The sequence below is a fragment of the Cherax quadricarinatus genome, chromosome 72 (assembly GCF_038502225.1).
Source record: "Cherax quadricarinatus isolate ZL_2023a chromosome 72, ASM3850222v1, whole genome shotgun sequence".
NCBI lineage: Eukaryota > Metazoa > Arthropoda > Malacostraca > Decapoda > Parastacidae > Cherax > Cherax quadricarinatus.
Genome location: NC_091363.1, coordinates 11,899,307 through 11,912,225, shown reverse-complemented (window position 1 = coordinate 11,912,225; position 12,919 = coordinate 11,899,307). Strand labels below are relative to the sequence as shown.

At 39.1% G+C, this 12,919-nt stretch overlaps 1 protein-coding gene across 1 annotated transcript; it reads right to left on the bottom strand.

Moving 5' to 3' along the window:
• Nucleotides 1-2,057: 2,057 nt before the first annotated feature.
• LOC138854841 (uncharacterized) lies at nucleotides 2,058-3,724 on the bottom strand. The gene is made up of 3 exons (XM_070100192.1): nucleotides 3,700-3,724; nucleotides 2,813-3,169; nucleotides 2,058-2,678 (listed from the first exon to the last, which is right to left on the bottom strand). The coding sequence occupies exons 1-3, from the start codon at nucleotides 3,709-3,711 to the stop codon at nucleotides 2,436-2,438; spliced, it is 612 nt and encodes a 203-aa protein (XP_069956293.1). The 5' UTR covers nucleotides 3,712-3,724; the 3' UTR covers nucleotides 2,058-2,435.
• Between the last annotated feature and the right edge of the window lie 9,195 nt (nucleotides 3,725-12,919).

Below are 12,919 nucleotides of genomic sequence, written 5' to 3'. Positions count from 1 at the left end.
CAAAGTTGAAACTGTTGTTAGAAAAAGTTGCAGCAGTGTTGTTACACAAAGTTGAAACAGTGTTGTTAGAAAAAGTTGCAGCAGTGTTGTTAGACAAAGTTGAAACAGTGTTGATAGACAAAGTTGAAACTGTTGTTAGAAAAAGTTGCAGCAGTGTTGTTAGACAAAGTTGAAACAGTGTTGATAGACAAAGTTGAAACAGTGTTGTTAGACAAAGCTGAAACAGTGTTGTTAGACAAAGTTGAAACAGTGTTGATAGACAAAGTTGAAACAGTGTTGTTAGACAAAGTTGAAACAGTGTTGTTAGACAAAGTTGAAACAGTGTTGTTAGACAAAGTTGAAACAGTGTTAGACAAAGTTGAAGCAGTGTTGTTAGACAAAGTTGAAACAGTGTTGTTAGACAAAGTTGAAGCAGTGTTGTTAGACAAAGTTGAAACAGTGTTGTTAGACAAAGTTGAAACAGTGTTGTTAGACAAAGTTGAAAAAAATGTTGTTAGACAAAGTTGAAACAGTGTTGTTAGACAAAGTTGAAACAGTGTTGTAGGACAAAGTTGAAACAGTGTTGTTAGACAAAGTTGAAAAAATGTTGTTAGACAAAGTTGAAGCAGTGTTGTTAGACAAAGTTGAAACAGTGTTGTTAGTCAAAGTTGAAACAGTGTTGTTAGACAAAGTTGAAACAGTGTTGTTAGACAAAGCTGAAACAGTGTTGTTAGACAAAGTTGAAACAGTGTTGTTAGACAAAGTTGAAACAGTGTTGTTAGACAAAGTTGAAACAGTGTTGTTAGACAAAGTTGAAGCAGTGTTGTTAGACAAAGTTGAAACAGTGTTGTTAGACAAAGTTGAAACAGTGTTGTTAGACAAAGTGGAAGCAGTGTTAGACAAAGCTGAAACAGTGTTGTTAGACAAAGTTGAAGGAGTGTTGTTAGACAAAGTTGCAGCAGTGTTGTTAGACAAAGTTGAAACAGTATTGTTAGACAAAGTTGAAACAGTGTTGTTAGACAAAGTTGAAATAGTGTTGTTAGACAAAGTCGAAAAAGTGCTGTTAGACAAAGTCGAAACAGTGTTGTTAGACAAAGTTGGAACAGTGTTGTTAGACAAAGTTGAAACAGTGTTGTTAGACAAAGTTGAAACAGTGTTGTTAGACAAAGTTGAAAAAGTGCTGTTAGACAAAGTTGAAACAGTGTTGTTAGACAAAGTTGAAGGAGTGTTGTTAGACAAAGTTGAAACAGTGTTGTTAGACAAAGTTGAAACAGTGTTGTTAGACAAAGTTGAAGCAGTGTTGTTAGACAAAGCTGAAGCACTGTTAGACAAAGTTGAAACAGTGTTGTTAGACAAAGTTGAAACAGTGTTGCTAGACAAAGTTGAAGGAGCGTTGTTAGTCAAAGTTGAAACATTGTTAGACAAAGTTGAAGCACTGTTGTTAGACAAAGTTTAAGCAGTGTTGTTAGACAAAGTTAAAGGAGCGTTGTTAGTCAAAGTTGAAACATTGTTAGACAAAGTTGAAGCAGTGTTGTTAGACAAAGTTGAAACAGAGTTGTTAGACAAAGTTGAAACAGTGTTGTTAGACAAAGTTGAAACAGTGTTGTTAGACAAAGTTGAAACAGTGTTGTTAGACAAAGTTGAAACAGTGTTGTTAGTCAAAGTTGAAACATTGTTAGACAAAGTTGAAGCAGTGTTGTTAGACAAAGTTGAAACAGAGTTGTTAGACAAAGTTGAAACAGTGTTGTTAGACAAAGTTGAAACAGTGTTGTTAGACAAAGTTGAAACAGTGTTGTTAGACAAAGTTGAAACAGTGTTGTTAGACAAAGTTGAAACAGTGTTGTTAGACAAAGTTGAAACAGTATTGTTAGACAAAGTTGAAACAGCGTTGTTAGACAAAGTTGAAACAGAGTTGTTAGACAAAGTTGAAACAGTATTGTTAGACAAAGTTGAAACAGTATTGTTAGACAAAGTTGAAACAGCGTTGTTAGACAAAGTTGAAACAGAGTTGTTAGACGAAGTTGAAACAGTGTTGTTAGACAAAGTTGAAAGAATTTTACGAGGAGATATACACGAAATTCTTATATAAATAGATTTATTGTTTCTACATTTATTTTTAATATATTACTACAATGAATAATGTTGATGAGGGTAAGAAACTGCCGCTTGGGAGAACAGGAGCTGCAGATGTTACCTACAATAGAAGTCTGAAGTAAAAATTGAATAAAAGTTAAGAATTATTTTACTTGTTATCGTAAAGCAGAGTTCAAAGCCGTATTTATTTATGCTCATAAATTATGTCTATAAAACCAAGGTAATAAAATACTTATAACTAGCTAATGGTCTATTATAGGAGTAGCCCTCTTGTTCCTCCTGAGAATTTGCTCATGCAAAGAACTCGAAGGCAGGAGTTGGTGTGGCGTGTCCCTCGTAGGTCACCTGTAGTCAGAACTGAGTTACCCGTAAACTGGAGTTGGTGTGTAGTAGGGCTGGGGTGTGGTGTGACCCTCGTAGGTCACCTGGGGCACGTAGCCCGAGTCGCCGTTGACAGTGTAGGTCACCCTCTTCAGACGACCATCGGGAAGCAGCACATAGTAGGAGCCCTGCGTGTCGGCACCATCACGAGTCTCCTGGTGACCGTAGTCGTTGCCAGAGGCGTCGTCTTTCACTTGCCAGGTGAAGTTGTAACGAGCAGGAGCCTGCAGTAATAACAAATTTAATATCTGACTATCTCACAGGAGAGACCACAGCCTGGATCAAAAGTATACTAATTTTATGGTAATATTGGTTACTTGTTCAAAGGATATCTTAGAGATGTTTTTATAATACTCGCCTCATGCGTAGGGACACCGTAGATGGGAGTGGGTGTTGAGGGACGGTATGTTGGTCTTGGTGTTGGAGGGCGGTATGTTGGTCCATGTGTTGGAGGGCGGTATGTTGGTCCTGGTGTTGGAGGGCGGTATGTTGGTCCATGTGTTGGAGGGCGGTATGTTGGTCCATGTGTTGGAGGGCGGTATGTTGGTCGTGTAGGATATGTGGTATGGGGGCCGTAGGTAGGTCCTGGGATATGGGGGGCATATGTAGGATCAGGGATAGGGTAGTTGTAGGTATGGGGTGGGTTATATCGATGGGGCGGAGGAGGTTCAGGGCTGGATAAAGCGACCATCACGAGACAGGCGACGAGCACAACCTGTCAAGCGTTTACCATGTTAATACAGTTATAAAGTCGTTTTTTGTTACTTATATTAATTTATTCATTTATTAAAAAATATACTAAGTTTTAAACCAGACAAACACTCACAGCAGACACGCACACACATACAAGGACACAGGCCTAGTGTCTAATCGACATGTGCCTAGGACAAAATGGTAACTAACTAACAGACACAAACACACACACACTACATAGAAGAGTACATAGGTTCATAATGTTTAGGGGTTCAAGGAATGCGTGGAGTGAAGGAGATTCTGATGGTAAGAGGAAATCAGAAGTGAGGTTCTAGGAACTTTATGGCGAAAAGAAGAACCTTCATCTTCAACTTTCTCTGGATGCATAAAAATCTAGAACTCGCTCTAATAATAGGATAACAAGGAATAGCTATAGTGGGAAAATCTGATTTTTCTACAATAGCTGAATCAGGAGTATCCTGTTATTATATAAATAATACGCTCAAGAACAAAATACCTTTTACAACGCTACAACAAAGACTACCACTCTACCTTGAAAGACATTCTTGGTGAGGAGGATGAGACGAACTGATGCTGTGTTAGCATTCAAACTGTTTATATACTGCTGGACGTTCTCGTTGCTGGTGACGCTACTTCTTGCCCGTCCCCTCCCTCCCTTCCCAAGGGAATAAAAACCTGGGCCAAGGTTTATTTATGAGTATTTATGTTGTCTGTATACTTTTTCCAGAATTCGTTCATGACTGTTTATGTGGTTATCATCTGCTGTCAACTAACGAGAGCATTTCCAGTACATTCAGTCTTTCGTCACAACTTATGTTTCTTTGATCTAAGATCTATAGGACTCATATCGTTGGACATCCTTTAAGTGCAATGAGAAGACTTCACACTAACTGTGAATATTTCACTTCTGATATAAAGTGAATTGTTTCTCAGTCACTAACCATATATAACTGAAAGTTATTTGGATGGCAATCTGAAAAAAAACATGACTTACTAAGTGCAGTGTTTCAGTCATCTTCTGGTGATAATGCATTACTTAAAATTACTCCAAGATTCCCTATTACATCCCATTATTTCAGCATTTATTTACACCGTAAATATCCTCAGTGTTGGTTATTATCACTTTTCTTCTGTCCCATTTCTTGACATTCAGTTATCTACGTTAAATTTCTTCATATATTTTCTCTCCACATGTTCAAGTTTTCCTTCTTTTCGAATAGTGATCACATTTTATAAACAAAATTTGAAAATGGTTTTTGCATCAATAAAACATAGACATTTAATTATTTTATTAATTCTGGCAAATCATTTGTACAAACCAGAAACATTATTAATGGTTCCAATGATTCTTGTAGGACATCAATAGTAGAATATCACCATGTTTTTTTCTCAGTAACATTGATCATAATTTTCTTCCTTATTTGTTCATCCATTGCAATAATTCGCTATTTATTTCCTGGTTTTCTGAATATCCTGATAAATTCTTCAGAAACATTTCTATGTAAAGAATTTTTATAAACCAAATAAATACATTCTGGTTGTTGTTTTCTTCAGCGGCTTAAAATGTTGAAATAGAATCAAACTTGACCTGACGCTGTGTACACTGATACCTGGTTTTTGCTAAGTAGTTATTTTCAGTCGCTCTTAAGGATTTTTCCAGATATTTTTGCCATGATTTTTGTCAGTTTGAAGGAACTTTATTTCCACTTTTCTTTTAAAAACTGACAATCTTTTTCCTAACTGTCCTGGTGTTCATATTTAATAGAGACGTGTGTGTGTGTGTGTGTGTGTGCGTGTGGTCACCTAGTTGTGCTCACCTAGTTGTGGTTACAGGGGTCTAGCCACAGCTCCTGGCTCTGCCTCTTCACTGGCTGCTACTAAGGCACTCTTCCTGCCTCGTGAGCTTTATCATACCTCTTCTCTATGCTGCTTATGGTGTTCACATTTAAGTAATAGAGGCGTGTGTGGGGGGGGAAGGTCGAGGGTGAGTGCTTCCCTGAGTATGTCAGTTCAATTCTTTAACCAGAGGTTTGGTAAGATGGAGAAGGAAGAAGGATGGATAAAGATGGAATGTGGAGGAGGGGAAGGTTTGGGTTGAGGAGAGGGGGAGGGGGAGGGAAGGAGGGGGCCGAAGAGAGGGGGAGGGAAGGTGGGGGTCGAGGAGAGGAGGGGAAGGTGGGAGGTGGAGGAGAGGAGGAGGGGAAGGTGGGGGGTCGACGATAGGGGGAGGGGAAGGTGGGAGGTCGAGGAGAGGAGGAGGGGTAGGTGGGGATTGATGTGAGGGGGAGGGGAAGTTGGGGGGTTGAGGAGAGGAAGAGGAGAAGGTGGGGGGTTGAGGGGAGGGAGTTGGGAAGGTGGGGGTCGAGGAGAGGAGGAGGGGAAGGGGGGGTTGAAGAGAGGGGGAGGGGAAGGTGGGGGGTCGAGGAGAGGAGGAGGGGAAGGGAGAGTTGAAGAGAGGGGGGTAATAAGGGTAAGTTTGGATACCCACTTTGTAGTATATCATATTTACAATGAACTTTTTCAGAAATCCAATAAAACTTTTAACAATGACAGAATCATTGTTGTAAATATTTGACGATGTTGGTTCCAATGTTATCAATAAATAATTTGCAAACATTTTTTCATCCTATTTACTGGCTAAGTTAATATTTTAATCAGCTGGAAATTGTAAATAGTTATCGAAGGCTCATCATTAGTGTTTAATTGAAGTGAACATTATGGGAAGTCATGTTGGAAAAGTTCAGAAGTTCATTATCAACTTGAAAAACTTAGAATTTATTGTACCAATAACTAAAACAAACTTCACATTCCAATGTCATGTATTTTTAAATAGAAAGTTGTTAGCGGCATCACAGAATAATTGTGGTGATGTCTCCGGGTAAATGTAACAAAATACAGCTTCGAGCCTTGAAATTATTCTGTTTATCATGTTTGTTTACGTAAACGAGATGAATGTTAATCCTCTCGATAATTTACACCAACTTAGACAAGGCAATATAACCACAGGTCTGCCACGTTAACTGCTTCACCTCCTCATTTTCCTCCTCAGATCAGACAAATAAATGTATTTTATCTTTTTTTCCCATATATGGAAAATTGTGGGACCTATAGCCTCGAAGAAGTGGATAAAAGGCCTCAAGGAAAAATAATTGAATTTCTTCCTGAAGCCATTTGAATATTCCACTTTCCCTAAGAGTCCATCTTTTTTTTATACATATTCTTAAAATTAAAATATATTACATTTCGTAAACTTTCGATATTTTGGATTATTTTTACAAAACGAGAGACTAGCTTTTTCAGGAAAATTTTCAGAGGTTAATGACATGCAGTCATTAGCGTCTGATAAAAGACAGCACAATAAGTGTCAGGGGCCCAAGACTGGTCAACTGCCTCCCAACATACATAAGGGGGATTACCAGTAGACTTCTGGCTGTCTTCAAGAGGGAGCTGGACAGATACCTAAAGTCACTGCAGGATCAGCCTGGCTATTGTTAATACGTGGGACTGCGTGCGGCCAGCAGTAAGAGCCTAGTTGATCAGGCACTGATTCACCGGGAGGCCTGGTCATGGAGCGGGCCGCGGGGGCGTTGATCCCCGGAATACCCTCCAGAGATCGACCAGAGATCCGGAGAAAGTTTCGGTCTGGTGGTCCTAAGACTGCCAGTCCGATTCTCTACCACTGCATCACAAAGAGTCTTAAAAGATTCCCAACCAGTATCCCTGAAGACTTTATGTAAAGCAGTGATGAACTCTTGCATTAGCTCTCGTAAAACTGCCTAAAAACGAGTTCGTTCATTTCTCCACTGAATTCTTACTTTCGTTTATCACGAATTTTTAGCATATCTTACAATATATTTATTTACGTGCATTTGCAAGGTACGAAAACTTATGTCATTCACCAGGTAATATGAGGTAAAATGTTTGTGGCCTCCAACTGAGGCTAGCAAATCTTGACTAACATAAATAATTAACGAGAAATTTCTTGCATGGAGACATTGACCCAGGGATGCTCCTGGAGACATTGACCCAGGGTTGCTCCTTGAGACATTGACCCAGGGATGCTCGTGGAGACATTGACCCAGGGTTGCTCCTTGAGACATTGACCCAGGGTTGCTCCTGGAGACATTGACCCAGGGATGCTCCTGGAGACATTGACCCAGGGATGCTCGTGGAGACATTGACCCAGGGTTGCTCCTGGAGACATTGACCCAGGGATGCTCCTGGAGACATTGACCCAGGGTTGCTCCTGGAGACATTGACCCAGGGATGCTCCTGGAGACATTGACCCAGGGTTGCTCCTTGAGACATTGACCCAGGGATGCTCGTGGAGACATTGACCCAGGGTTGCTCCTGGAGACATTGACCCAAGGATGCTCCTGGAGACATTGACCCAGGGTTGCTCCTGGAGACATTGACCCAGGGATGCTCCTGGAGACATTGACCCAGGGATGCTCCTGGAGACATTGACCCAGGGATGCTCCTGGAGACATTGACCCAGGGATGCTCGTGGAGACATTGACCCAGGGATGCTCCTGGAGACATTGACCCAGGGTTGCTCCTGGAGACATTGACCCAGGGTTGCTCCTGGAGGCATTAACCCAGGGTTGCTCCTGGAGACATTGACCCAGGGTTGCTCCTGGAGACATTGACCCAGGGATGCTCCTGGAGACATTAACCCAGGGTTGCTCCTGGAGACATTGACCCAGGGATGCTCCTGGAGACATTGACCCAGGGTTGCTCCTGGAGGCATCACTGCTATCTTGGTGCATCCCATATCAGCTATACATAAATATTGGTTAATTTATGTTAATGTGTGCAATATGTTAATGTGTGACTGTTTTTATGAATTGTGAGTCTGTGATATGATTTCAAGGTATTTATTTTCCCTGAAAGCGGCCGTATGGAGTGCCATCTACTACTGGGTAAAAGATTTAACTTCTCCTTTAATTCCAGTCAGCCAGTTTGATGTTGCAGCTGCTGATGTGCCACCGTAAGACCGTCCTGATATTGTTGCAATAACACAAGACTGTCAGTTTGCTTCTTTATTGTGTTATCTGGTGTTTCGTGTCAGCCAACTGCTTGACTTTGAAAATCAGCTCTGTTTAACCTACCTTTGGCTCTAGATCCTACTTTTGGAACAGATTCTTTCCTGCTTAAGATGTATTCCTTGGTCACTGCACTCACTCGTCTGACATCAACATAACGTTGAAAATTTGAAAAATTCCTATTCATAAATTATTTTTTTAAACAAAATCTTATGAGTCACGTAATTAAGCACAAATTTTAAAAATTAATCCATGTTAAGCGCTAAACCCAAGTGAGTCATTCAGCGCAAGACGTGTTGGAGGTTCGATCCTCCGTCTGGTGAGCGCCAGACAGACGCGCTTCCTATTTGTACTCGCCTAGATGTTCAGTAATTAAGCACAGAGCAGTTCATTACAGTAGCACAAGACAAAGCATCAAATTTCAACCCGGGGTTCACTAATTATTTCCAACCTGGGTCATTGTTATTAGCTCATGATTATATCTACATGGTTAATGAGTTTTTTTTTTTTTTTTTTTTTTTTTGGCAGAGACATTATTTAAATTTAACTACACACTGTCCAAAGTAATCTACATATAGGATTACGTAATGCAATCTTAAAACCTATTTAAAGCATAAAATACTCATCACTACAGTAAGCAAGATAGATAAGGACTACATCAGTCGTTTTAATATTTTCCATCTGTCAACACACATTAAAACATATCCTCATCTATTAAAAGTTTGGTTTTATGGATGATGCAATTTGTCATATACTTTTGACAGGTTTCGAGAGGTTTCCTTCTCCCACAGTCCGGCCCTGCAAATAATAATCATTTTTTAGTGTTCCACAGCTTTTGTGTGGAACAAATTACATCCCAAACACTAGAGCTTCCCTGAAACTTTTGCCTTCCAGTCCTTCAGCATTAGTCTATGAAGTTGTCTGTTGAGAAATATTTGATTTTATAATTATTTACATTGGTTAAAATTGTCAACTTCACTTTTTATGTGGCATATTCTACGTATAAAAACATGCTACTTTTATTGCTAGTAAATATTATCGAAGGTAAATTAAAAATATAAGAAAATTATCACAGTTTTCAATAATATTCGAGTTTATTTTTTGCTTGTAATGCGCAAGAGTGTCAAAAGTAATCTAAAATGTTTCCATTCCAATTTAAAAAAAAAAGTTAAACCACAAAAACCAATGTTAAGGTTTTAGCGCCTTGGGTGTGTAGTGAAGCACCTTGTATATAAGTGGTTGGACTCATCCAGGCGCATCAGTCTGTTTCTCATCCTCATTGAACATGTTTCTGAAAGTATTGTGACACTGCAGTGTTGTCACGATTACTTATCAACGCTTCTGATGTAAATTGTTTCGTAGAAGTGATGTCAACGTTCAAAGTATTTTTAAGGCGGTTCAAACCTGAGAAACAGTCTGACATCTCACTCATTACATTATATACTCTTCTGAATAAGTTGCAGCGCTGTATAGCCCTTGTGGTTTCGCACTTCTTTTTGATTATAATAATAATAATTCTGAATAAGTAGAGAGCCTTTGAGCCTCTGCCTTGGCCAAGTTTACTTAAATTCCAAACATTTCTTGGAAATACATAAATGCTGAGCTTCTACAAGTCTCTGAAGACCCCATTTTGGAATTTGGGTAAAATTTGCACAGGCAAACATTATCAGCTTTTTCGAAAGACTGTATATGGAGGGTGAAATGCTGATATACACCAAGTGTTGTGTGTGCCTCTCAGTGTACATATATGATACTTCTTTAATGTGTTTTAGGTTTAAAGTACTGTTGACATGCAGACTTAATGACAGTTTGAATAATCGATAGCCTTTAAACCTAATTAACCGTAAAATGGTTAAATCAACTTTGGATTAGCTTGGAGAGTACCAAAAAATGGGATCTGATTAGGGAATAGCTTTTGATCTTGTGTTGTAGCAGTGGGTATAATTGGATCATCTACTGTAGACGAAGAAGCTGCAAGATCTAATGGAGAGGTAAGCCACTTAGTAACAGAATTTAATGTTAGGGGACATATATGGTGGTATGTAATCTTACACTGATATTAATTTGAGTGGGTAAATAATAACTTGGGGAAGGATGAATTATTATAATCATGGGGGAGCGCTAAACCTGGTGGGATTATACAGCGCCTGTGTGGGGAAAGGCATGGAAGGCATTCAGGCTTAATTTAGGGAACTGGAGCGCAGATACAATCCCTTGGATCAAGAGCCACGCACCAGCTGAAATCTTCCTTGAAGGGTGAAGGGCTGAAGAGGATATTTCGTTACTTGTAAGACTAAATATTTTGATAATTAATATTGTTTATAGTTATTTCCTTGGGGTTTTATTATTAAATGTATTTTCTATGTTGTTCACTGTTTTTCTCCACATTCTTGCGTTATTTTTTTTATTAACTATTATTCCTCACATAAACGTGAGGTAATGGCAATTTTTTTAATTTCATGACGTAAATTAACGGTGGAAATATTTATAATTATTATTACACGGTTACCCAGTTATTGATAACAGCGTGTTGTATGGGAGTAAATGGCTGTATACGAAGAGCAGATAACTTAACTCTCGAGTTAATTGTCACTGTGTTGAACGAATTACATTAGAAATAAGGCTACTGTTAAAAGCTTTCATAGCAATAAGCGGTAAATAATGCCAATGAAAAAATTTTGCAGGTTGCAATTGTGGTCTTTTATGTGGTAGGCTCCATGGCTGGCCCTGACTCTCGCCCCTCCTACAGACCATCAAACCCCAAGTACGGAGTACCTGGTCCTGAGACGAGTGTCATCCAAAAATAAAGTTAAAAAGATTTCCTGTGACTTTGTGGCCATCTTTTAAAGAAAGTGTTTCACACTAGCATAATATTATAGTGTCATATGAGCCGAGGTGCAGCTGCACTGTGAAATAAAGTAATGAACTTAATGCTATTTTTGTCAGGTTCCTGCTCGGTACGACTTCAATTGGACCGTCAAAGACGACCAGTCAGGTAACGACTACGGTCAACAAGAGTCTCGTGACGGCGATAACACCCATGGCTCTTATCAGGTGCTTCTTCCCGATGGTCGTGTTGAAAATGTAGTCTACACTGTTAACGGTGGCTCTGGCTACGTGGCTGAAGTGACTTACCAGGGCCAGGCCCAGTACCCAACACACCAGACCTACACTCCAGGTCCTGGTTATATCTAAATTAACACCCTATTATCCACAGAGTTATTTACTGCAATATCCACTTGAAAGAAATGAATAAAGATGCACTAATTCGAATCTATTTTTCCCAGTATTACAAAATAATGAAGGATGTAAAATCATAACCTAGTAAAGAAATATATCTATATAAGAGAGACAGTCATATATGTCACACTAACGAGCATCACACTCTAGAATAACTTCTTACCATGATGGAGCAACGATGTCGTGACAACAGTACTCACGGCAGTGAGAGCTCATGCACCCCTCCAGGGAGGTTCCATTGACTTCCCATTCCCCAGTTATTTGACCCCTTCTGGCTTAGCGCTATAATGTATATATAAAAATAATATTATTATTATATTAATAATTATAATTATTACACGAGCTCTAATAATTATTAGAGCTCGTGTAATATGTTGTTAATTTTATTGTCTCAGGAATTTGAATCATGCAAAGAAACACTTTGAATATAATAGTTATATTTCTAAGTATTGAGAGTTATCTTGTTTAATGGGCATCAGTAACAAATTACATATATAGAAATGTATGCTATAATTAAAAAAAAACATAATCTTATAAAAATAATTCACTTCGAGAGCAGAAAATGTGCATGCGAACTGTGCACTATTAGGGTCACAAGTGACATGGTCCTTAGGCAAATAGATAAATTAAAACCTAACAAATCCCCAGGCCCTGATGAACTGTATGCAAGGGTTCTAAAGGAATGTAAAGAGGTGCTTAGCACACCTTTGGCTAATCTTTTCAACATATCACTACAAACTGGCATGGTGCCAGATAAGTGGAAAATGGCAAATGTGATACCTATTTTCAAAACAGGTGACAGGTCCTTAGCTTCGAACTATAGACCAATAAGCCTAACCTCCATAGTGGGAAAATTTATGGAATCAATAATTGCCGAGGCAGTTCGTAACTGTTTTCCGAGACCCCACATTTATAGGGAAATCTATAGAGTGAATATGAGAGAATCGTATCAATTGCCTTTCACAGTCCTTTGCTTCAATACCAAATAATTAGGTAAATATAAGGATACTCCTTTCCTGTATAATAGTGCCAGCAATATATGAACATTTAAATACTTAAACTAAATCAATAAAACAGCGGTGGTAGTGGGAAGGGAACAGAAATAATGAGGTAAGATTGCTGCTGTTTATTGCATCATTACGCTCCTAAGTAGACACGTTTAGTAAGAGTGCACTATGTCATTATACACTTATACAGTGGTGCGCCCGTCAGTGACTAATGGTAGGAAGGTATGTAATAGCTCTGAGAGCTACTACATAATTACTGAAACACCTTGTGTTTAAAGAGTAAAAAGGCACAATACCGTGGCTGGAACAATACACAAATAAATGGTCCAAATCGGACCGACATGTCATCGTAAGCTCCTCTCTCCTGTGTGCAGGTTATTTGTGTAGTGTGTCTTGTGCTTAGTTTACTAGAATACAGGAACACTTGTAATAAGATCCTCTAGTGTTCGTGTATTCAGG

Bases quoted from the DNA above. Each gene is read 5' to 3' on its own strand.
- LOC138854841 (XM_070100192.1), bottom strand. The intron at 2,679-2,812 runs GCGAGTATTATA...TTATTACTGCAG, and splicing joins ACGGTGTCCCTACGCATGAG to GCTCCTGCTCGTTACAACTT.